Below are 24,385 nucleotides of genomic sequence, written 5' to 3'. Positions count from 1 at the left end.
CAAAGAAAGCTCATTACTTGGGGTATGATGGGAAGCAAAAGTTGACGCTTAACATTTCCATGGCTGAGAGACTGAATTCTGTGCTTTTCATTTTCCTTGTGTTGGAATAATCTTTTATTTTTTATTTTTCAAATGGCTAATTTTATTTATGCAAATACATTACTGCCTTATCTCCTTGGTGAAACAAGGCAAGATATACATACATACAGTAAGAGCTATTTTAGCTGACTGGAGCACCTTTTCCTGGAGTAAGTATCACATCAAAATGCCTTTAAAAGAGTGAAATTTAAGGTATGTGAATTATCTATCAATTTTTTAAAAAAGGAGGGGGGAAAAAAGAAATCGGTTGCCTCAGAACATCAGTTCCTAAAAGCAAGGCATAATAAATATGTGTACATGTATATATAGTATATAATTTCTCTGGACCATCTGGGGAACACAGGAACCTTGTTACTGTCTCGGCCAAGTGCAATACTTAACTAAAGAGGATGTGTTAACTTGGTGAGATTCTCCTGAAGAGCAAGCATTTGCCTTTAGTTCCCAGCATGGAATGCTTTCTTCATTGGAGGTGGCAGCCAAGAATTTGCAAGATGTTTAAAGCAGCGGCCAACACAATTACGGCCACAGTTGCCTCACTTTATCTATCTGCTGGACACCAAGAACAGTTTAGGCCTGTCTGTAGAGATGTGATCAAGAGAACTTTCTCTGGTTTCCACTACTCTTGACAGTCCCATCCATGGATTCAACGAACCATAGGCCAGCTCATCTAACCTCTAGTCCAACACTGGATCCTCCTTTTGCCAGGTGTTGAAAGAGAACTCACTATTCCCAAAGGAAACATATTCTACTGTTGGACAACCCTAATTGTTGGATAATTATTCCTTCTACTGAGCCAAAATCGGCCTCCTTTTATGGTGGGATGGGCCAGGTCCCAGGCTATTAAGAGTTTAACCCTGAGAAGTTATTTGCTTTTGAGCTACAAGCTGATTTAGTTTTCAGACGACCACCCTTTGCTCTCCAGCTTTAGAGACCTCTTCCTAGTTTAGGATTTCATTTCTTAATTGGTATTTTGTAAGTGTATGCCTTCACTTGCTCTTAGCTTCACAAAACTCACCATTTTAGCCCTTCACATTAGATTTCACTTTCTCCAAAGCCAGTGTTTCCAAAGATGGTTTACTTCAACATATACTAATACTTTTTTTTTTTTTTTTTACTGTAAAATACATTTATTTTTATGGTTGATTGGTTGTTTTGTTTTGGGGTTTTTTTGTGTGTTTTTTGGCAAATGATATGAAGTGCTCTAAAGTCCCCTCCCCAATTTTATCAGTAAGCAATTTCAGCATGCACCTCTAAAAGAACTCTTAAAAAGACCAAATACCATGATCACACCCAGCAAAACTGTTAATAATTCTTGTTCAAATTTCCCTGATTGTCTCGTAAACTTTGTTGTTTTTTCAAATCAGAATCCAAATTCCAAGGGTTTTAGGAGATCTGTGCCAGGAGCTGGGAAGAGACCAATATATATATTTTTTCTTATTTCACACACAGTCTCATAAAAACTTTTAGTTGTTTTCTTCTAATAGAGTCACATTTATTTGGTTGGTGGCTCTTAAACTTCTTTTAATTTATAGGTTCCCCTCTCTTTTTCCTTGCAATTTATAGAAGAAATTGGTTTATTCATCTTATGGTTTCAGCCTGGGGTTTGCTGATTACGTCCCCATGGTATCATTTAACATATTTATCTGTCCAAAAATTCCTTTCAAAATATATATTTAAGTAAAATATTGACTAAAAAGTCGTATAGGTAGTATGGGATTTTGGCAAAACTGTAAAGATGATGGGTATTGGTTTGGAGGGAAACACTGTTCTAAACTGTCCCTTATGTGCAGTATGAATCCTCACATCACCATGAATGCTTTCTCTTCAATCAAACCCTCAAATCCTGTGTGGAAACCATTAAGGATTTGTAAGGTGAGCAGCCTCCCCCCTCCACAAACTTCTGAGTACAGAGATTGAGGTACCTCTGGCTGATTCCTTCAGGATGTGGGCTGGCCAGACCTCCTCCAGACCCACATCTGACTGCCTATCTTTGTCCACTTTCCCGTTTGTTAACATCTCTGTTAGGAGCTGGCCTTCAAATTAAAGGCGAAATGTAAGTCTGACCACTTTGTGTCTTAGAAGTGCTAAAAAGGGTTAGTGCAATAAATTTCTACAGTACATTTTTAAATATCAGTTTTATTTTTTCCTCATTGATGCAGAACATAGCTTACTGTAACATCAAGTCTTAGGCGAAAAAAAGAAAATCAGAAAGCAAAACCAACCCCAAACATAACACACAACCATGCACGACATAATCTGGCAACAGTCTAGGCTTAGAAATTTAAGAAACTTGGAAGAGGAATAAAATATTCAACTTTTGTTAGTTCTCTCCTTGGACTTAAAAGATTATTTGGTATGAAAACTTTTTGTTTGTTAAGTTGATGGCTGTATTATTTAAGGGTACAGGGAGACTCAAAGAGGAGCCTAGCTCATTGAGAGAGAGGCATTACTGATAAAGGGAGAAGAGCTTGTGTACACTTGGCAAGACTAAGGGGTTTTTGTCTGAAATCTGTCTGTGTATGATGGCTAATGATACATGCTTATTACCCTCACTCATAAAGGTAGAAGCAGTGCTATTATGGTCTTATCTACTCTGTACAACTCATACATTGTGGACATTAGCAGAATGACAAAGGAGCTCCCGGTTGATGAAGCCTCCTACTGAGCCATGACTGCACCCACGCCCAAAAAATCTTCCAGAAAGTTCGTTGGTGCTTAAAAGGCCCTAAGGGAAGAGAACCTTTTCTCACTGTTTCCCTCCTCTTTAAGGAAGTGAGCTCCTGCAAAATACAAGGGGGCGGGTAACAAGTAAAGAACAGATCTATGTTTTTATCCTGTTCTTTTATGGTATTGTTTCTAGAAGACTTGGTAAACTGTCTTTCCTATGTTCTTTTAGAGAAATGAGCATACTATAGATATGCACCTATTAAAAATTAAAATGTTTACGAGTGTTTTTTTGGCATGAGAGCTTTTAAAAGCTTACAAAATATATACTTAAATGCTTGACTCCAGAAGTTTTAAGACAGAAGGGTTTAATAAAAAAATAAATAAGTATACTATATTAATGATCTGAATGTGAACAATAGCAAGGACTAGAAATTACCAAGAGAAACAAGAGGAACTAGATAAAAAAAAAAGGGAAATAGATACTTTTGTGGGGGAAAAAGAATCTGAATGTATGTGGAACATTAAGACAAAGGAATTATTTTAATCAAGATGGTTAATTTCAAATCTTTCATTCTGAGCCATGTGGGCCCAATTTATAATTGTCTAGTTTCACAGTATATATATTTGCCAGTTTGTGGCCTGTGTAAGTTTGGCTTTGGGCATCTGAGGAAACGAAGGAAGAAACTCCTTTCTGCCTTCCTTATTACTTCATCCTCTGCTAGCCTTCTCCTTTGTATATGACTACATCTACCAACATCTATCATTAAAATCGATGCCAAAGATATGATTAATTCCATAACTGACGAATGTTTTCTGGTTGTATTTCTCAAGGCAAATATCCCTAATAATACCACATATTAAAATCCGTATAAATACATAGATGGAGAAACAAAAACAGACACAGACCATGTAAGCAATAAAGAGTTCGTGCAGAACTAGAAACAAAATACAAGTTCACCTCAGTCAGAGGTATGGGGTTAATTTCTCTTGCTGAGGCTCAGGTTTCCCCTTGATGGGTCTTTATTGGTTCACCGAAGTTCCAGTGGAGGGGTATCTTTCTTCTTTGTTAACCAAACATGCCCAGGTAGAGCTGCTTCTCTTTCCGATGGTAGCTGCTGAGTTCCGACTGCGTTAGCTGAAGGTACCGCCGGACACTGGCGTCTTAGAACAGGGCAAAGAAGGCAATTAGAGACAGGCCATAACCGTACCTCTGGGCAGAAGAGGATTATGAACACACTTCCATTTCCTAAAATCTTTCCATTTGCATATATCACAACAATTCTATGCAACAGTAAATCGCATTCATTAATTACGTGCATTATTAAAAAATCTTGTACAGGGATGCTAACTTAATAATGAAAAGGAGCTTGGAGAGATAGTTTTTGTCAGAGCAAGTCTCTAAAGCTACTACACATGGCTGGCAGTTAATCTATGTACTTGAAGGTAAGAAATGTGAACAACGGCTCATATATCTTTATTAATTCATAATGGCTTTCCCGTTCAATTAGAGAGATTTTGCTGAATTTTTGTAAGTTTGGGGACCCTCTTACTTCAGTAGCCGCTCTAAGCCAGAATGCAAAACGGGAGACAATTTTCAGTGCTGTACCACCAACACAGGAATGAGTCTGTCATTCTCTTCACAATATTCTTTTTCCCTTGGAAACAAGGGAAACAAGCCTCAGATTTTCTCTCAGGAGGCCTGTCCTTCTTCTAGGTCATACCTGGGGTGAGCTGAGCTAAAGGATAAATGGATAGTTAAGCAAAGGCCAGACCCCAGCTGGAGAACTGGTAGAAATGAGGGTTATCATGTTTATTCATTGGAATCCAGATCCTATTTTTGTCCCCATCTGGGAACTGAAACCTGAAAAACAACATTTTAAGATTATTTCTGGAGCACATACAATATTGCTTTCCTGTGGAGGCAAGAATACAGGAGTAGAAGGCCTGTTTATCATATATCTTTTTACACTTTTTGAATTTTGAACATGTGAATGTATTATTACCTATTTTCAAAATTCAATAAATTGAAAGCTAAGACACTCCCACAGATACTACCTCAGTGGAACAATTTTTTGTACTTACTACTTCAACCCCTTCTCTCACCTTTTGGTTGCCTGTTGACAGCGGCCATGAGGTAATGCCGAGCCTGGTCATAGTCCTGCAGGTGGAAGAAGGCCACTCCAGCCCGATACAAGGCCTTGGCATTATCAGGCTGTCGCTCCAGGACTTTCTGACTGTATTCTTTCACCCGTTCGTAGTTTACTGGCTCCATCTGAAGAAGACAGGCTAATGGGGCCAAATGGAAGGAAGAGAGAAGAGGGAGGAGGACCTTATTACACTAAGTTCCATTGCCCAACTCAAGGCAGTACCAAACCTAGGATGACGTCAACAACATTCACTCATCCAACAAATACATTTAAGTGCCCACCACATGCCAGACATTCTTCTAGCCATTGGGGATACAGCAGTGAATATAAGCTTTACATACCTCACAGTTTACTTCACTATCTACCAAATGCCTAGCACGTACCTAGTGTGGGTCAGGCCCAGCTATAAAAGTTGATAAGAACATATTTTAAAATTTATCTATGGGGACTTCCCTGGTGGTCCAGTGGTTGGGACTTCGCGCGTCCACTGCAGGGGGTGCGGGTTCGATCCCTGGTCGGGGAACTGGGATGTTGCATGCTGCGTGGCACAGCCAAAAAAAGAAAAAAACTTATTTAAAACTCTTCATTGTATCTCTTTTACCCAAGGCTCTCTGTCTTGAATCTCCCATTTCACCACAATGCTTGTACTGAAGCTCTGTTAACAACAACCGTTGCCATTAATTGTGTGAGGAAATAGTAAGCGCTGTGCTATGTGCTTCTTTAATCTTCTCATCCACCCTCTGAAGTCAGTATGTGTTACCATCTCCATTTAATGGATGAAGAAATCAAGGCTCACAAAGGTCAAGTAAGTTGTCCAAGATCCCACAGCTTCTAGGTGGAATGAGTAAGAAATCTGAACCAAGGACTCCCTAACTCAAAAATTACTACCATTCTCAATGATGATATATTACTTCACTATTCCCTTGGATGAAAGAATGGGACCTCAAACCACAAATCTGTTTAGGAGGCAATGTTCAGGTCAGTGTTCTGCCTTTCTATAAGTAAGAAGGGAAATGCATTCCCTGTTTCATAACTGTGGGAATTAAACATAGCATTATTAAATCACGGTGCTGAGAAGGAAGGAGAATCAGGGCTGATGTCTGCAACCCTTCTACAACATCCCCACCAAGTGGCCATATGGTTTATATCAATACTTAGGTACTTCCAAGCGGTCAGCTAACCCATCACTGTAGCTTCATTCATTCATTCGACAACTAGTTACAGAACACTGACCATGTGCTAGGCGGAGTTAGGAGCAGGAGAGGAGAGGAACGAGACAGACACCTTGACGAGTAAATAGAGCTTGCATCCCAGTTCCCAGGTAGGAGGAATGCACTAAGAAATTCACTTATTTATTAGTGCTTTGAGGAAAACAGAACTGTGCTGGGACAGAGAGTGAATGAGGTCAGAGTGATGTTTGATTACAGAAGGCCTCCCTGAGAAAGTGACTTTTGGGCCAAGATCTGAATGACAAGGGTCATTCAAGGGACAGGGCATTCTAGCTGACAGAAGAGATCCTACAAAGCTGGAAGGTGGACGCATGCTTTGTGAATTTGGTCTATGGCGGAGCCAGATCAGGTCAGGCCGTGCCGGGGAAGGTCAGAGTTTGAATATTTTCCTAAGTGTAATGCGAAGCCATTGGACAGTTTTAGACAGTGACATGGTCTGATTTCCTTATCTGTAAAATGGGGAAAATCATAACTACCTTGCAGAATTTTTATAAAGATGAGAGATACTATAAATAAACTGCCCAACATGTAAACTTCACTCACAGGTAAGTGAAATTTAATTTTAGTGAGTCTTTATGGAGCGTCTACCAAGCACCCCCAAGCAGAGGGTCTATAGATGGATAAGCTACAGTCTCTGCCTTCAAGTCCACCTGGAGAGTCACGATATTTACAAGTACCTATCTCATTTCCTTGATTTCTGGTCAATTCCCCAATGTGAATTCTATTCTCTAATAATGCACAGTATTCTCCATTAAGAGCTTAAGCTCTGCAATTAAGACTTCCCAGGTTTAATTTTAGCTCCACCACTTATTAGATGTTTCCTTAAATCTACCTCAAAGGATTGCTGTGACACTTAAATAGGTTTATGTGTATATGTGTATAAAGGGCCTAAACACGGTATTTCATAAATGTCACCTTAACGAGCCTTCCCTGACCCCTACCTAACACTTCCATGCCTATGGCACTCACTATCCCCATTTTCTTTTCGTTTCTTTCTTTTTTTTTTGGGGCCATTCCACACAGTATGTGTGATCTTAGTTCCCTGACCGGGGATGGAACCTGCACCCCCTGCATTGGAAGCATGAAGTCTTAACCACTGGACCACCAGGGCAGTCCCTATCCCCATTTTCTGCTTTATTCTTTTCCACATTACTCATCATCTTCTAATATATGTTACCTCTTCTGTTAATTGTCCATCTCCCCATGAAAGCAGGGATCTTTATCTGTTTTATAATACTGCAGTATCCTCAGTACCCAATAAATAATTGTTGAATGAACCGAAATATTAGCTGCTCTAGTTACTGTTACTTGAGTCTAAGAGGAGCTCTGGACACACACTGTAAAAAAGCTAGATTTTCACCAAATCACAGCTGATGAGTGTTGTAGAAAGCAAAAACAAAACAAAAAAAAAAACCTTTAAACAACTATTACAAAGTATAAAAACTACTCCTGGGCTTCCCTGGTGGCACAGTGGTTGAGAGTCCGCCGGCCGATGCAGGGGACACAGGTTCGTGCCCCGGTCTGGGAAGAACCCACATGCCACGGAGCGGCTGGGCCCGTGAGCCATGGCCGCTGAGCCTGCGCGTCCGGAGCCTGTGCTCCACAACGGGAGAGGCCACAACAGTGAGAGGCCCGCGTACCGCAAAAAAACCCCAAAAAAACTACTCCTAATAATTTCTATGGCCTCAACTGGGACCATTAGAATACTTTAATATACTTCAAAATAACTTAATTAGCTCTATGGTTATTCTGCCTGCCATAAAACAGACCTAAGAAGTCTCCCTTCTTTTAGCAGATTAATCCTAGCGATACTAACTCTGGAATCCACCTCTTCATTCAAGGCCAGCTGGATAAGGAAGATACTGGTTACCCAGGTTACCGTCTAGCTGATTTATAGGAAGAAGGAAAATGAGGAAAAGCTATCCAAAATATCTAAGATGGATAACTTACACCACCAGTTAAAACAAGTGCCTTCTTTCCTATATTTTAAATATTAAAGAAACAACACTCTAAACGTAGGTTCAGTATTTTCTCTATAGCGTGCGAAATTCCCTAAACCTATCAGCATCACCCGGGAGTTTGTAAGAAATGCAAATTGGTACACACATCGCCCAACACACAAACCTCGGACCCATTAAATCGGAATCGTGGGGACAGGGCTCAAGAAGTTGAGTTTAACAAACTCTCCAAGTGAAGTCTGAGAAGCACTGCTCTACAGAAACTCAATTAGACCCTACAGATTGAAAATAAATTTCAATTCATGGCAGAATAACTAGATGACGGCAGAGAAGCACGTTTTCCCCAATGTTCTCAGACTTTCACGTCCCGGCCTTGACACTCTACCCACCCTTCAGCCCTGTTCTTACCAGCTAGGTTGTTGTAGCAGTCTGTCTGGGTGGTGCGAAGTACGTTTTCTTGTTCAGGTGTGAGGGCCGGGCCCTGGGGTCCCAGATTAGGTATCGGGGAGGGCAGACTTGGATCCAGACCCCGCAGCTGCAGCAGAGCTCGATGGTACCCACTCACAGCATCTCGGTACTTCCCTTCCCGGTAACATTGGTTCCCTTTCTCCTTGTACAGCTGGGCCTCCTGCAGGCGCTTCTCCATAACTTTGTCGCCCAGTGCTCTTGAGGAACTGGGAAGTGAAACAGCAACCGAAGCTCTGGGGATAGGAGCGAAATAACCGATTTTGGTAGCCGACTTAAAAAAGCAAGAAATTCTCCTTCTCCGGGAGGCCTCTCAGGGAATGTTTCCTTGATTCTACTACAGCCCCTTCCTTTCTTCTCTGCAGTTATTTTTCAATCTCTATAAGTGCGGGGCATTGATCAGGGAGAGGACGTGGGAAGAGTAAAGCCAGAGATTAATCTATTTCCTAAAGCGGCGACTCCGGGGGGAGACTGCACGAAAAAGCGAAGGCCGTACTATAAAATTGTGGCCGGCGTGCACACGCCAGCGGAATTTGCTTCCTCCTTTCCTTCGGACACACCTCCCTGACCTGGAAATGGAAGGGAGTAGGCGGGGACAACTGCTAAAAGAGGTCTAGAGGGCTTGCCTCCATCCCAGCTCTTTGTTCGCACTTATTCAACCAGCATTTGTTGACCTCCGGGCCAGGAGTTGGGGAACCGAGGTGAATGCGGTCCGTGCACCCCAAACACAGCCCGAGGGTGACGCGGCCGCAGCGCCGCTCATGCAAGCCTCGCAGGCCCCGCGGCCAGCCCCTCGCCCCCAGCAAGGGGCCGAACCCGAAGTCTCCCCGCTGGGCTTCGATTTACCGGCGGGGAGTACGGAGAGCGCAGGGTCAGGCCTCCCGACAGCTTGGTGTCTAAAGGGTGGCGCGCATTGCTCCACGCCGCCCAATCAGAAGCGGCCCCGGAAAAGTAATCCCGCAGAAACGACCCCGCCTCTCCAGCCTCCCCAGTGGACCAACCGTGGGGTGGGCGGAAATCCTCTGGCAGCTTCGCCAATTGAAAAAAAAAAAAAAAAAAAAAAAATCCGAAAACTCTTGAGGGACCAATCAGAATTGCAGATGACGATTCAAGTTGGCCAATACGGCGAGGTCAGGGTGTCTGTCGCTGGGTAGAAGTTGAAGGATTGAGGGGGAAAAAAGGCCGGGGTTAGTTACTGCAGTCCTTGCAAGGTTTTAGAGAGCCCTTTTGTTGACTAACGAGAAAGACAATTGCCAGTAGGCGTTCACGTTGCAAGAGCTTCCCTGCTTTCCTTCTGGCTTTTTTCTCTCTCAAGAAGTGGCTGCACGAATAGACACTAGGGAACAGATATTAGCGAGCAAGCCCTACGACAACAGTGTGATCGGGTCAGACGGAAGTAAGGGTGGTGACGGGGTGGGAGGGGCGTGTGGCGAGGGAGGTCCGGGCGGCTGCGCGGAGCCCCGGCTGGAAGTACGGAGAGACGGGTGCGCACACGCCTCGGTACTACGAGGCACTTGAGCTGAAGCCAGCCTTTCCCGTCTCCGGCTCCGGTGCGACTGCGCCGTGAAGCCGCTGGCGGCGATTGGCCCAGGGGGTGAGAGGGGGCGGGAGGTAAAGAGAGGGAAGTCCATCGTCCTCGGCGCGCGCCCACCCGCCCGCCCGCCCGCGGCAGGGGAACCAAGGGGGCTGGAGAGGAAGCAGCTCCCTGCTGCGTTGTTTTGGGCTCCGAGGGCCGAAAGGGGGAGGGAGGAAGGGCGAGAAACAAACACTACGTAGCGGAGACTGCGTGCGGCCTTGTGCCTGCGTGCCTACGTGCGTGCGCTCGCTCGCGCGGGCTCAGTGCTGGCGCGTGAGGCGGAGGCGGGCGGCGGCGGCGGCGCCTGCGCGGTCGGGCTCGGTCGACGGCTCTCAGGGGAGGAGGCGGCGGGAGGCGGAGGAGGCGGCGGCGGCGATGGAGGTGAAGCGGCTGAAAGTGACCGAGCTGCGGTCGGAGCTGCAGCGGCGCGGCCTGGACTCGCGCGGCCTCAAGGTGGATCTGGCGCAGCGGCTGCAGGAGGCGCTGGACGCCGAGATGCTCGAGGACGAGGCCGGCGGTGGCGGGGCCGGGCCCGGCGGGGCCTGCAAGGCGGAGCCTCGGCCTGTGGCCGCGTCGGGCGGCGGCCCGGGCGGGGACGAGGAGGAGGACGAAGAGGAGGAGGAGGAGGACGAGGAGGCGCTGCTTGAGGACGAAGACGAAGAGCCACCCCCTGCCCAGGCCTCGGGCCAGGCCGCACAGCCGCCGCCGGAGCCCCCGGAGGAGGCAGCCGTGGAGGCCGCGGCCGAGCCCGATGCTTCCGAGAAACCAGCGGAGGAGGCCACAGCCGAGTCAGGTGGGGTGAACGGTGGCGAAGAGCAGGGCACCGACAAGGGGGAGGAAGATGAGCCGGAGGATCGGAGCGGAGACGAGACGCCGGGATCCGAGGCGCCGGGTGACAAGGCCGCAGAGGAACAGGGTGAGGAGCTGGCAGCGGAGCGGGTGCGCCCCTGACCCAGCACCAAGCCCTGCATCGCGGGGTTTGATTCCCATCGCCATTCGGTGGGACTCCCCAGGGGAGGTGGCTTTCGTCCTCTACCCACCTTTTTGGGGGGTTTGACTACCTCTGGTGGCCCCACTCTCTGCAGGCGGGAGGTTCCTGCCTAACTTGGTTGCTTGGTGGTAGTGGATGGAAGTAAGCGATGTTGCTTGCGAACTGCTTATGAGCTACCTGTTGGAGCAGCCTTCCGCGGTGCTGGTTATCTTTTCCTAAACCGAGAATGCACTGAGGAATTGTTGATTACCCGGACAGCCAGACCGACTGTTGGAGGCTTCGGCCCGACTGTTGACTTTTTCGCCATAAAATTAAGCAATAAGCTCAGTTCGTCAAAGTTCGCTCCATCGAAAGCTCAATATTAGAGTTTGAGCCACACCGAAAATCTGGAAATCTAACATTGCTCCTGCTTTAGCAGCCTGTGGTGTGAGGGTGTCAAGTTTAATCGTTAACTACGGAAGAAAAAATTTTAATTTACGGCATTTAGAATGTTAATCAACATTATTTGGCTAGGGGTTTAACCTTGCCTGAATTTTTACGACTAAATTTTAATCTTTCATTTGAGTAGATGGATGGGCAAATTTGTATATTTGCTGTACACTTAGCCAGCTTTTTACATTTCGGGTCCTTGACTTCCTGAATTGAAATGATTGGGGTGTTGGTGGGTCCATTGAGTAACCTTATGGAAGAGACTCTATAGAGTTGCCCTAGGGAGTTAGTGACCTTTCTCTCTTTGAAGTAATTGGATGGTTGGAGCTGATCCATAACTGTCTTGTCAGAGTAGGGAGGAAAACTAGAGCTGCTTCCCATTCTTAATATGAAGTGGCTTGCTTTAGTTCCTTTTATAATACATTTTTAAGGCTGCTGCTTGGTATCATGGTATAATTGGAACCCATTCTACAACAGTCACATGCAACTTGCAGATTGTCCTATGTTCTGGAACAAAAATCCCATTACATAACCTTTGACTTAACGTGTACCGCCAGATAGCAGATAAAAATGGTTGAGGGATAAAGGACTTCTTTAAAGAAGTTATTATTAAAAACTTTAGTGTTACAAACCAAAAAAGGCCAAGGAAAAATTGTTTTTTTTCTCCTTTTGTGAAGCATGTTGCTAAATATATGACAACACTTTTCTGCCCCAAATTATGTGCAGTAAAGATGCAGTATTATTTGTGGGTCTCTTGTGACTTAATGGTTTGCTCCTGCAAGTTTCAGTAAAAATCTGTGATAAAAATACAGCTCTGTATATACACCATAGTCCATTAGCTATGTAAGTAAAGCTGTGGATGGCTGTGCGTTTCAAAGCTGGAAAGGCAAACCCTTAAAAAAAAAAATTGAGGCTTCTGTAACATGAACCTGTGGAAAAGTGTTGGAAAACATATATTAAGTGTCCAGCTTAAATCCAAATCTGATAGTCAGGAATCGAAGTTAAGCTATGAAGTTTTTAAAAACTCATGGGATGTTTCTTTTATGTCATATTGGTGGGAAAATCTGCAAGTTTGACCTGATTTAAGCAGATAAATTTAGAATGCAAAAATTGCCGAATTTTTAATCTACTGGCTTGACTGTAATTAGCCCATAATGTCCCTTTTTTTTTTTTTTTAAATAAAATCCCAGCCAATGACAGGAAGATGAACATCTTTGGAAATAAAACATTCTGTGAATGCCACGGGAAAAACCTGGCTCTTCTGACTAGACAGATATGCAGGTCCTCCTTTAGTTTCTGTTGGTTCTGAGCTTATTATACACTCCAGTATGAAAACTGCTGATTTTCTTTCCCTCCTTTTTGTAGGAGATGACCAAGATAGTGAAAAGTCAAAACCGGCAGGCTCAGATGGTGAGCGGCGGGGGGTAAAGAGACAGCGGGATGAGAAGGATGAACATGGCCGAGCTTACTATGAATTCCGAGAGGAGGCTTACCACAGCCGGTGAGGGAAATAGTCCCTTTCATTGAAGGGAGTGTCTGCTCTGATTTTGGTATACCTGATGTTGACTGGAGAGTCTGGAAAGAGGGGTGGATTAAAAATGGAATAGGTTTTTACAGGCCTAAGTTTTAGATTAAATCTACCCTGAAAGCTCCTGTTGCCCTTTTCACATTTGTTGAAAGAAGCTGTCTGCTGGAATTTTATATTTGCTGATAAACAGACCTGATGTCATGCAGACACCTCTCCAATTAGAGGACTTTGGTTACACTGTATTTGCTTTTCTCTCATATGTATAGTTCAAAGTCTCCACCACCCCCGGAAGAAGAGGCAAAAGATGAGGAAGAGGATCAGACTCTTGTGAACCTGGACACGTGTATGTATAAGGCAGACAGGTTGAGGTTTTAAACCAATCAAAAGTGATTTTGGAGATTAAAACTTCATGGCCTGCAGCTTTGAAAAGATTTAAACTTTGTATCCATTCTTGAGAACTGGGTATACTTGTGTTCTATTGGTGGCTTCAAGTGTTGGGCATTGGAGTAAACAGATCGCTTCTTTCTTAACAGATACCTCGGATCTCCATTTTCAAGTGAGCAAAGACCGCTATGGAGGGCAGCCGCTTTTCTCAGAGAAGTTCCCCACCCTTTGGTCTGGGGCAAGAAGTACTTACGGAGTGACAAAGGGGAAAGTCTGCTTTGAGGCCAAGGTAGTGTGTATAGCTCATTAGGACCGTTCATTTATTAAATTAGTCATTAGACTGCTAATGGGCTGTAGTGGGTTCCAGTACATAGTAGTTTACTGCCCACCAGTATTCTATTAGTGCAGAAAAAGGCACCACGCTTGAATGACAACCGTAGCTCCAGTAACCGAGAAATTGACCCTCATGGCTTTGGTTTAAGTTTATTGACAGTTGTTTTTCTGACGTTGAGTTGTGATAGTTGTCGTTTTCGGTTTGTATCAAAATTTTGTCTAACTCAGACTTTGCTCGAGTATCTGAAAGTTCCTTTTCTGACTTGGCCAGGTAACCCAGAATCTCCCAATGAAAGAAGGCTGCACAGAGGTTTCTCTCCTTCGAGTTGGATGGTCTGTTGATTTTTCCCATCCACAGCTTGGTAAAGTTATTTTTAACATAACCATTTTAGTGTTTGCTGCTCTGTGGGAGGTTTGTGTGTAGGTAACTAATTTGCTGATTATTCTAGGTGAGGATGAATTCTCTTATGGTTTCGATGGACGAGGACTCAAGGCAGAGAATGGGCAGTTTGAGGAATTTGGCCAGACTTTTGGGGAGAGTGATGTCATTGGCTGCTTTGCTGTAAGTGCTCCTGAAAGTTGTAGATTTGTAGCAAGGAGTAAATAGAGGGCACTAGGGATCAATTTGCTTCCCATCGGCTGCTGTCTTTTCTGCCTTTGATGCATTGCTCACATAGTTGTTTAGTACAGCAGTTGGAATAGAGAAAAAAAAGATTAAAATGTAAGATTAATCAACCTCAAGCTCTATGTGCCCATAAATGCTCTTGTCTTTCGTCGTTGTAGAATTTTGAGGCTGAAGAAGTAGAACTTTCCTTTTCCAAGAATGGAGAAGACCTTGGCGTGGCATTCCGTATCAACAAGGAATCCCTGGCTGACCGGGCCCTCCTACCCCATGTCCTCTGCAAAAATTGTGTTGTAGAATTAAATTTTGGTCAGAAGGAGGAGCCCTTCTTCCCACCGCCAGAAGAGTTTGTGTTCATCCATGCCGTGCCTGTGGAGGAGCGCGTGCGCACTGCGGTCCCTCCCAAGACCATAGAGGAGTGTGAGGTATGCTGGAGAGTGTGCAGAACCTTGGTGCTCATGCTTGGAATGGTGGGTGGGTCGCTTTTCTCCTGAAAACTTTACCCAGCTGGGGGAAGGGGAGGATGTTCTTAAATTGGGCTTTGTAAACATGACCCTCACTTATTTTTTATAGCATTCCTGGTTCTATTTACTTGCAGGTGATTCTGATGGTGGGACTGCCTGGATCTGGAAAGACCCAGTGGGCACTGAAGTACGCAAAAGAAAACCCTGAGAAAAGATACAATGTCCTGGGAGCTGAGACTGTGCTCAATCAAATGAGGGTGAGTTGCTGGGAGGGGTTAGTCAGCTGTGATGTTAGCTCTTGAGGTACCAAGAAACTTATATAGGAGTTGGTCTTTTAGGTGTCTGAGAACAAGGGCCCCACAAATAAAGAAATGCGTTCTCAGTATGTGTTTATGGTAGATTTTTTTATTTTCCTTTGCTGTGTTGTCAAATCTGAAAGCTGATAAAGTCTGGAGTTTATCCAGATTGAGACTGGAAATGAGTTCTGTAGGAAATGGACAACATTCACAGCACTGAGCAATGTCAGTGAACTGACGTGGTGGTGTTGTGGCATTTACCAGTGATTCTTGGGCTTTAACTTAGTGCGTAACTCCTTGTGTTTCTCTTCTTAAACTCATTAGATGAAGGGGCTCGAGGAGCCACAGATGGACCCCAAAAGCCGAGACCTTTTAGTTCAGCAAGCCTCCCAGTGCCTTAGTAAGCTGGTCCAGATTGCTTCCCGGACAAAGAGGAACTTCATTCTTGATCAGGTATTGTTCAAACATTCAAAAGAAACCTAATTTAACAATAGGTCCAAAGATAAAAGATTTGGTATCCATTTAATCTGATAAAATTGCTCAGGGACTTTGCTGGTGGTCCAGTGGGTAAGACTCCGTGCTCCCAATGCAGGGGGCCTGGGTTCAATCCCTAGTCAGGGAACTAGATCCCGCGTGCATGCTGCAACTAAGACCCGGCACAGCCAAAATAAATAATATTTTTTTAAATCCCTTTAAAAAAAAATTGCTCAGAGTCAAAATAGGGTGCATATATAGAGAAAGACTGAATTAAAGTAACAGAATCAGGTTACCTAATTATGACCAAGTGGTTGTGTTACGGTTGTAATGTGTTTTGAGCTCAGAGATACAACTCTTAGTGTTTTTACCAGAGAGTGTATGGACCCAGACTGTAAAACACATTCTAGAGGCAATGGAAAGAGCGTTGGAGCTTTGGATTCATGGCTCCACTACTTACTAGGTTTGTGACCTTGGACAAGTCTTGGCCTCTCTGAGTCTCGATTTTCATGTTGTGTAAAATAGCATAACATCATGTAGCTTTTGAAGAATTCAAAGAGATTGTGTAAATAAGACCCCTAATCTAGTGCCTCACTTGTGAAAGATGCTCAGTAATTGTTGGTTGAATTAGTGTTTAATTTTTATTCCTAAAACGTGTATTACTCCTCTTGTTCCTAGTGTAACGTGTACAACTCTGGCCAACGGCGGAAGCTATTGCTGTTTAAGACTTTCTCTCGGAAAGTGGTGGTGGTCGTCCCTAATGAGGAGGACTGGAAGAAGAGGCTGGAGCTAAGGAAGGAAGTGGAGGGAGATGATGTGCCTGAGTCTATAATGCTGGAGATGAAAGGTGGGCTAAACTCGACAAGTTAGGGGTCCTGTCCTTGGTCCATGCACACCTCACTGGAGCCTCTTAGCACCTGGAGGATTCTCCACATGTAAAGTGTACATCTGTGGAATAAATTAATGGGTGTGATCACTTGAAGATTAATGAATGAGCAGAGTGAATGGTGAAGCAATAACTCCTTGATTCATTCTGATAAAATACAAAAAGAGAAATGGTGATAGGTCACAGGATGATAGCCTTAAGGCAGAGGCTTCAACGAGTCAGTTATTCATTTAGTAAATACTTAAGAGTGTCTACTATTTGTCCAGTACTGTTCTAGACATAGGGAAAGAATGAATGAAATGAAGCTCTGCCTTCACCGAATTTATATTCTAGAGATGGGACATGCTTGTGGTTCAAATTAAAATTGTAGTGGTTGGAGTGAATGATCTCGTCAGTATATTTTGATTTCTAGTATCACATTAGGCCTGTTTTTTATTTTTGTTGTTTGTTTGTTTTGGTTTTTGATACGTGTGGTACAAAGCCTTACAGCAAGGTTCCCTAGAAGGCAAAATTAACTATCTTGATTGATCTAGTTTTGTGCCGTTCACCTCAGAGTTTGGTTTTTCCCCTTGCTGCCTTCAGCGCCTGACATCCCACCTGAGCTGTCAACTACTGGCTCTTTGAATTCTGATAATGCCCAGGCATGGGAGCTGGTTACACATTTAAGAGCTGGATTCTCCAAGTTTACTTAGAATGAACTAGGCCAGTCCATACCGGTACTCAAGCACTTGGAGGAACTTAGTTCAGTTTTATAAAACGGAGGGCTAATCATCTCGGAATCAGGAGAGCCTCATTGAACTGAATTCTGCTGGGACTCAGCCTCTGAACTTGATGTCTAGAGACTGGCAAGTGTGCTGGCCCATCATACACAGGTGGTTTTAATGAGGACCCCGTACTCTTGTTAACTGTTTTTCTTGTATAGATGAGTAAGTGCCTTTAGGCTGGGGTCAGTTTCTTCTTGAGTCTCTTTAAAAGTGTATTTCTTATCTAACCAACACCAAAACTTTCTCAGTTACTTTTAGCCTCTGGCTGCCTGCTTCTGTCCTGATAAGAAACCTTAACCCAGTTCACTCTTAATTTATTATGGATCACTTGAGAACTTGTAAATCTACAGTTTGCAGATAGCCCTTTGCCTGGGGCTGTTACAGTTTAGGGAAAACCCGCAGAGTGAACCCAGCACACGTCTGTGCATTAGTAGATGAGGCTTAGAAAATCCTATTCTTGTAGTGGGGTTTTCATCATGAGCTCTTACCCGTCTACGTACTTGGAGGCCCACAAGCTTCTCTCTTACTCTTACAGCCAACTTCTCTCTGCCTGAAAAATGCGACTATATGGATGAGGTGACATACGGGGAGCTGGAGAAGGAGGAAGCTCAGCCCATTGTCACTAAGTACAGGGAGGAGGCAAGGAAGCTGCTGCCGCCCTCCGAGAAGCGGACAAACCGCCGAAACAATCGAAACAAGCGAAACCGGCAGAACCGAAGCAGAGGCCAAGGCTACGGTGAGTCCTGGGGACCTGCCAGCCCGAGCCTCAGTCTGTTCTCTGTGCTGAGTGCAGCAGAACCCACAAGGAAAGGGCAGGCAAACCAAGTCAGATCACCAACAATAAGGAAGTCCCTTCGTATGGAGCTTATTTCTTCCTCTGTTCTTTACTCCCAGCTTCTTGTGCTTTTTCCATAATCCTTCAACAAAAGGTAGTTATTTTTCAACAAAAATATTTGTTTCCTTGAAAAGCAATGCTTGAGCCTGTTCATTTATCTGGTTTTCATTTTTACATATGGATTCCCCATTCTCTATTGTAGTTTATTTGAAGGATTTGTGCAGTGAAATCAGATTCTTCTCTTTTTCCTTGCTACTTTGTCTGTTGGATCAACCCAGCTGTATAGAGCAGAAAGTGAATGCATTATTCAGTAATCTGGGGGGGGGTGTTAGACAGTAAGTTAGCTTATTAGTGGAATTAATTTCCCTCCTGAATGTCTAGTTTGTCAGTTAACACCCCCCGCCACAGTGTGCATTCACTGTGCATTAAAAATGTGTGTGTGTGTGTAATTATAAGTGTAAGTCAACAAAATTTTTGAGTGCCTGCTATGTGCTGGGCAGTGGGAATACCAACAGTTCCTACCCTGGAAGAGCTTATCATTTAGACTTTGTTCGTTTGTATAAAATGATGGGTCTGGGTTATATGATATCCAGGATCCCTTCCAGGGCTGAAAGTCTGTGACTCTACGAATGGCAGTTTTTACTCGTGTTTCTAACTCTGCCATGTATCCTTTTGGCATCTTAAATGTTTTGCAGGAATTGGGGAGCTTCAAAAGGTGAAACCAAGGTGGCTTGGTTTTCTTGTGTCTCTATTCCTCTGCCCTCCCCCACCTCAGACTTTTTAAAAGATCCTGGCTGGTGCTTTAATTAACATTGTCTGAGCCTGGCAGAAGCAGGCCTCCTATTCCCCCAGAATTGCCTTTGGCTCCGACTTTTTGATTTCCACTCAGATGTGGAGCCAGGACCCCATGCCAGCTGTCTGAGCGCGCTCTCCATTTCTCTTCCAGTGGGCGGGCAGCGCCGAGGCTACGACAACCGGGCCTACGGGCAGCAGTACTGGGGGCAGTCTGGAAACAGAGGGGTGAGTGCAGCTCTCCTTCTGCTCCTCCCTCTGGGCCGTGACAGCCATTCCTATTGGCTTGGGGGAGCAGAGTGGTTTGGGCTGTTTTCTCAGGGCTTAGGGTTTTGCCCATTTAATTTGTTCCTCTGGAAGACTTTATGCTGGGAAGGTTAAGCTTGTTTATAATATCAAGTGAAGATGTGTCTCATTTAAGACGGGGGATAGCAGCGGATTGTGATGCTGAAAGCCCATACATCTTCACTCTTTCTCTTTCTCCTTTCTCAGGGTTACCGTAATTTCTACGATCGATACAGGGGAGACTACGATCGGTTCTATGGGCGAGATTATGAGTACAACAGATACAGAGACTATTACAGACAATACAGTCGGGATGTAAGTATCATCTGGGGATAGAGAGATGAAGGGGGGCAGGGCCAAAGGGATGAGTGTCATGCCTCTCCATCCTCAGCCAGCTGTGGCTCCAAGTGATGGAGTTTCCCCTTTCTTCTAGTGGCAGAATTACTACTACCACCATCCCCAGGACAGAGACCGATACTACAGGAACTACTACGGTTACCAAGGGTATCGGTGAAGCCCCTGCCATTGTCGCCTGTCAGCCATGAAGCTGAATCTCTGGGGGTGCCAAGCACCCCCCAAAACACAACCAAGGAAAACAGGGGCTGCCGGGGTGGGGCTGAGCTGCCGGGGAGGGGCGGTGGGGGGAGGGTGCGCAAGCGGGGGGGGGAGGGGGGTGGAAACAAACAACAAAACTGTACATTTTTTTTTAAAGTTTGTTGAAAAGAATATTGTCTTATTCTATAAAACATTTCAAACCTAGTTAGATATTTGTAATCAAAAAACCATTTGCTCAGAAAGCAGCACTTAGGGCTGCCTGTCCTATACCCTGCAGTCAGACAGGAAAAGAACTGAAAATGTCACCCTTCTGACATTCTAAGGCAGCTGGACTGGCAGCCGAGTAAGGGAGAGTGATGGCGAGGTAGTGCAGAGAGGGTGGGGAGGCGTGTGAGGGCACTCTCCATACAGGCAGGAGCGGGGACAGAGGGAGAGCTTGTGACTGGGGCAGTGAAAATAAACGATCAGCTCTTATCAATCACTTGCACCAACTAACCGTTTGTATTTTCTTTACCGACCTTTCCCTCTTGGGATATCTGGTCCGGTGGGCTGGGAGGCCATAGTGTCCCTGTGTCCACGTTCCTGTGCCTTTGTGCTGTCTGGCTGAGGCATGGAGACTACCAGTTGGGCGGTTCTGTTACATAGGATCCCCACGCCAAGGAGGCATGGGGACTGTTCCTGATTGCAGAGCAGAACAGCTTGCAGCCTCTCTGTATCTGTTAATGGATTTCCATAAAATCCGGGGGAAGAGTTGGGGTTGCAGCCCTCAGCCTGAAGATTGTGATTTGCCAGTCTCTACTCTCTGTCTTCCAAGGTTGAGAGACAGGTGGGAAGTCTCTGAAATCATCTCTGTTAGAGAATCTGTCCTCTTATAGTTCAAGAGAAGGAACGTTTCTCAGGGTTTCAGCTCACACAGAAACGAAGCAGGATTCTTTTCACTGCAGCAGGATATGTATATAGGCGAATCCTGTGGTGTGGGTACCAGGCCCAGGCGCTGAGAATAGCAGCTATTTTCTACAGTGTGGAGGGCCGGGGCCCTGCTGGCTTTTTTGATACACAGATAGAGAGTGAATAGAAGAGGGGAGGGTGGGGGGTGGGAGGCAGCTCCGTGGGGCTGCTGGAACTTGGGAAGAGCATGAATGCGAGCGTGTGCAGCGTGTGCATGAAAGAGAGCACCCCTTTCCGACTTGCTGAAACAGGATTCCTCCTGGGGTGCCTTCCCTGTGTGTCCCAGAGAGGCCTCTAGCCAAGAGACTTCAGTCGGGAGAGTTATTGTTTTGTAACTACCAGCACCCTCCCAGTTCTTGACAGACAGCTTCAGGTTGCGGGTTCAAGAATACGGGTGGATTATGGGAATGCTCTTTCAATACTGAGCTTCGGTTTTCATTCACCTTCCTGCTCAGCATTGTGTCAGCCAAGAGCTTACTCAGCGAACACCACACATTGCTGCACTTCCTGGCGAGGGGAGCCCTGGGTTGTGCTACTAGAAGGTACTTCACTTCCATTTCCTTACCTGGGCAGTCCTCTGTTGAAAATTTTGTGCTGAGATTTGACCTCTCTCCCCCTCTCCCACGGTTACTGCCGTGCCCAGGAGGGTGTGCAGGCCCTTGTCCTGGCCCTCTAGTCGCCCTTCTGCTCCACAAGGACCTCTGACCCGGAGGCTGGAATGGGGGGCTGGTAGGCAATACTTTTGCTTGCTCAAAATGATGTCCTTTCTGTGGGCACCTGCTTTTTCTGTGGTGCCATCAAATGGATTTGTGTGTGGCAGTGGGTGAAGTGATTGCATGAATTTTTCTGTAACCCACTAACTTTTTATTTTCATTAAGGGGAGTTTTTGAGAAAGTTTTGCTCATAGTGTCAGGGAGGTAAAAAGGAGGAGGTAGAAACTGGAGCCCAAAGAGATTCCCTTAGGACAAGATTGTTATAACAGAAAATTGACTCTGAGGCAGAAGCTGCCACCCCTATTCAAACGTTTAGTTCTCCAGCAAATAGCATCTTTTTATAGTCTACAACACGGTTCGGGGATGCTAGGCCCTCAGGACCAGGGGGACAAAGCTTAAGCCGCTTTGGGTTTTTTGGGGGGGAGGGGAGGTACTTGCTGTTAATCTTTGACACTAGAAAGTCGTTTTTTTAAAAAAAAGCTTTTTCTAGGTGGGTGGAGCGTGAAACTGCCACGTCCTTGTCGGTTTAGTCCAAGAGATCACTCGCAACAACAGTAGATGTCTGGGTTTTGTTTCTGTCTTTTTTTATTATGAAAAAACAATGTTAAGGGGGAAAATGTGGATTAACAGGCGGGATCCCTACCCTTGTTTTCCTTAGAAGACTTGTTTAGTGTTTTATCAGACGTCTGTTGTAGTTGTAGATGGAAAAGCTTGTGAGAAAAACAAACACCACATGGAGCCTGTAAATGTTATTGCACAACCTGTAAAGCATTCTTGGAAGTGGCCAGTAAAAAAGGGTTTTACCATTTAAAAAAAATGTAACTGTGTCATTGTTTACATCTGTAACTTTTTCCTCCCCTGTTCTCATTACAACATTATGGCAAAAATGTAGGCACGGTAGCTTCCAGTTTTAGAATAAATAACCATTTGGATTGAATTCACCCTCTCTCCTGTCGCTGCACTGACTGGGTAGAGTGTGTCATTGGGGGCTTTATTTCTGATGCTGCTCCTCAAGTTGTACTGGGTTCCAACCAAGGTTGGCTTTCCTCTTTCATGGCTTTTCTCCCTTCCTATTCTGCCATGCTTTCACCTGGGAACCAGCCATACCTTCACTCGGGGTCACTCGGGGTTTGTTGGCTTACTTAAGTGCTTGCTTTTTTACTAAGAGCTTGAGCCGTTGGAGTAGAAGAAAATAAATGATAACTCATGACCTCTGTGTATTTGGCCTATACTAAAACCAGTTGGATGCTTGAAGTTAAATGTAGGGTTCCATTTAGGAGCCAGATTAAGTTTATTCGTAATTACCACTTAAGAGGAAAAGCCTACTTATTCAACAGAAGATGTTTGATGGGGATTCTTTCCTAGTGACTATGTAGAATGAGAAGGTAACTTTGATAAAAGCACTACTGCATTACTAGCACCGAACTGATATTGATTGTAACTTCTGATAAATGGTCAAGGACTTATTAAGGCTGGGCTCCCACAGGCTTATGACATCTAGTGTTTTGAAGTAGTGGTGATACAGGTATAGTTACTGCTCTAACTCCTCCCTCTGTACATGATAGAGATTCCCACCCCAGGGGCTTACAGCTTTGGGCCCAAAGGCTATCCTTGATTTCAGTGTCTGCCCATTCTCTAGGGTATTTAAAGTTACTCAGTGTTACAGCTAATAATTTAAAATGGTTATTTATAGCTCATGCCTTGTCTCTAGTAACCTCTAGACCCCCCCCTTTGCCCCCAGCTAGGGCTGCAGCCATTCACCCCTAATCTGATGCGTATGAAAATTGAACGTGTAGAAAAATTGAGCAGAGGTTGCTTTTTTTTTTTAATAACCTAATTATCAAGATTACATTTATTGAGCACTTCTGCCTTCTTACCAAGCCTGAGCTGATGTGGGCATTTTCACTTACCCCTCTGGAATTTGCCCATCACTGTAATACCTTAGGAAAAGAGAAAGATTCTTTTAGTGCCTTCTATGCCCTGCTTGCCATTTAAGCATGTATAGTACAATCGTTGGATATCTGAATGCCTGTCATAGGCCAGACACTGACAGGATGCAGGGATTAAACAGACTTGATCCTTAGAGGAGTTTTCAACGGGCACTAAGAACTAAGCAGGCTCCTGAACAGAACGGGGTAGGTCCCCACTTCAGGAGGGCAGCCAGGTTACTTTCCTTGGTTTCTTCCTCTCTAGGATGAGGGAATTAAATATCTCCAGGGCCTATTAGGGCTCAGGAATTCATCAACAGCGGGGAAGCTGCTATTCCTGAAGGTGCCTCAAGTTCACTGGGTACTCCTGGAGCCTGTGGAGACGTCCATAGGAAACTTAAGTTCAGTTCCTGGTAGAACCCCCTTTATTCCTTTGGTTTCCTCTTTGTCCCCCTCCCCTGCTGTCTTCCTGTGTGAAGGTGTGGGGAAGCTGGGGGGCGATGTGCTGTCTCTAATATAGGTCACCCCCTTCTGCAAGGCAGCCTCTAGCAGCCGACCCTACCCACAAGTGTATCCCAGGACAAAGCACGACCCAGGCTTGCCCCAGGAAGCATGTGTCACTGGGTAGGGGGTGGGGAATCTTGACAACCCTTGAGGAGCAGACATCCTGAGACTTACTTTCTCTGCCTTGGCCCTGGTCCCACCTCCGTATGTGTCTTTCTTTCCCTTGGAAGGTAACGGCTTCTGGAAAGGTATGCTGGCGCTTCATAAACCTCCGCCAAGTTTGAGTCCGGGAGGCGCTCGTGAGACAAACCTCTGGCCGGGCAGCTTGGTGGACCACTACTAGGGGTGGTAGGCGCACCAGGGGCGGGGACACTGCTCCTGGCGGATGTGACAGAAGGGGCCTGAATGGGAAGCGGGAGAATAGCAAGCCCCAGTTCTAACAGGAAGCCCAAACTGAACAACTAAGGGCTTATCCAACTCCTAGGGAGAACAGGAAGCGACCAAGGAACAGCG

At 45.1% G+C, this 24,385-nt stretch overlaps 2 protein-coding genes across 6 annotated transcripts; one reads left to right on the top strand and one right to left on the bottom strand.

Moving 5' to 3' along the window:
• Positions 1-2,215: 2,215 nt before the first annotated feature.
• Positions 2,216-9,574, bottom strand: TTC9C (tetratricopeptide repeat domain 9C). Of its 4 annotated transcripts, none has more exons than XM_032641989.1 (4): positions 9,412-9,574; positions 8,509-8,801; positions 4,870-5,052; positions 2,218-3,927 (listed from the first exon to the last, which is right to left on the bottom strand). In XM_032641989.1, exons 2-4 carry the CDS (start codon positions 8,744-8,746, stop codon positions 3,833-3,835), a joined length of 516 nt encoding a protein of 171 aa, XP_032497880.1. In that variant the 5' UTR covers positions 8,747-8,801; positions 9,412-9,574; the 3' UTR covers positions 2,218-3,832. The 4 variants fall into 4 exon arrangements, with proteins under 4 accessions (XP_032497879.1, XP_032497880.1, XP_032497881.1 ...); XM_032641990.1 differs by lacking the exon at positions 9,412-9,574 and adding an exon at positions 4,317-4,421 and having other exon boundaries at positions 8,509-9,395; XM_032641988.1 differs by lacking the exon at positions 9,412-9,574 and having other exon boundaries at positions 2,216-3,927; positions 8,509-9,386.
• A 642-nt stretch (positions 9,575-10,216) lies between these two features.
• Positions 10,217-22,377, top strand: HNRNPUL2 (heterogeneous nuclear ribonucleoprotein U like 2). Of its 2 annotated transcripts, XM_032641987.1 has the most exons (14): positions 10,221-11,057; positions 12,927-13,062; positions 13,356-13,432; positions 13,623-13,762; positions 14,078-14,168; positions 14,256-14,368; positions 14,590-14,853; positions 15,027-15,149; positions 15,513-15,641; positions 16,341-16,509; positions 17,848-18,048; positions 19,094-19,167; positions 19,432-19,539; positions 19,658-22,377. In XM_032641987.1, exons 1-14 carry the CDS (start codon positions 10,517-10,519, stop codon positions 19,736-19,738), a joined length of 2,247 nt encoding a protein of 748 aa, XP_032497878.1. In that variant the 5' UTR covers positions 10,221-10,516; the 3' UTR covers positions 19,739-22,377. The 2 variants fall into 2 exon arrangements, 1 of the variants encoding a protein (XP_032497878.1); XR_004351235.1 differs by lacking the exon at positions 19,094-19,167 and having other exon boundaries at positions 10,217-11,057; positions 19,658-19,699.
• The last annotated feature ends 2,008 nt before the right edge of the window (positions 22,378-24,385 follow it).

The sequence above is a fragment of the Phocoena sinus genome, chromosome 8, assembly GCF_008692025.1.
Source record: "Phocoena sinus isolate mPhoSin1 chromosome 8, mPhoSin1.pri, whole genome shotgun sequence".
NCBI lineage: Eukaryota > Metazoa > Chordata > Mammalia > Artiodactyla > Phocoenidae > Phocoena > Phocoena sinus.
This window is presented reverse-complemented; position numbering and strand designations above follow the sequence as displayed.

Bases quoted from the DNA above. Each gene is read 5' to 3' on its own strand.
- HNRNPUL2 (XM_032641987.1), top strand. From the start codon at position 10,517: ATGGAGGTGAAGCGGCTGAAAGTGACCGAGCTGCGGTCGGAGCTGCAG. The intron at 15,150-15,512 runs GTGAGTTGCTGG...TAAACTCATTAG, and splicing joins CTGTGCTCAATCAAATGAGG to ATGAAGGGGCTCGAGGAGCC. The intron at 19,540-19,657 runs GTAAGTATCATC...CCTTTCTTCTAG, and splicing joins ACAGACAATACAGTCGGGAT to TGGCAGAATTACTACTACCA.
- TTC9C (XM_032641989.1), bottom strand. From the start codon at position 8,746: ATGGAGAAGCGCCTGCAGGAGGCCCAGCTGTACAAGGAGAAAGGGAAC. The intron at 5,053-8,508 runs GTAAGAACAGGG...TGGCCCCATTAG, and splicing joins CTGCTACAACAACCTAGCTG to CCTGTCTTCTTCAGATGGAG. The intron at 3,928-4,869 runs GTGAGAGAAGGG...CCCTGTTCTAAG, and splicing joins TGTCAACAGGCAACCAAAAG to ACGCCAGTGTCCGGCGGTAC.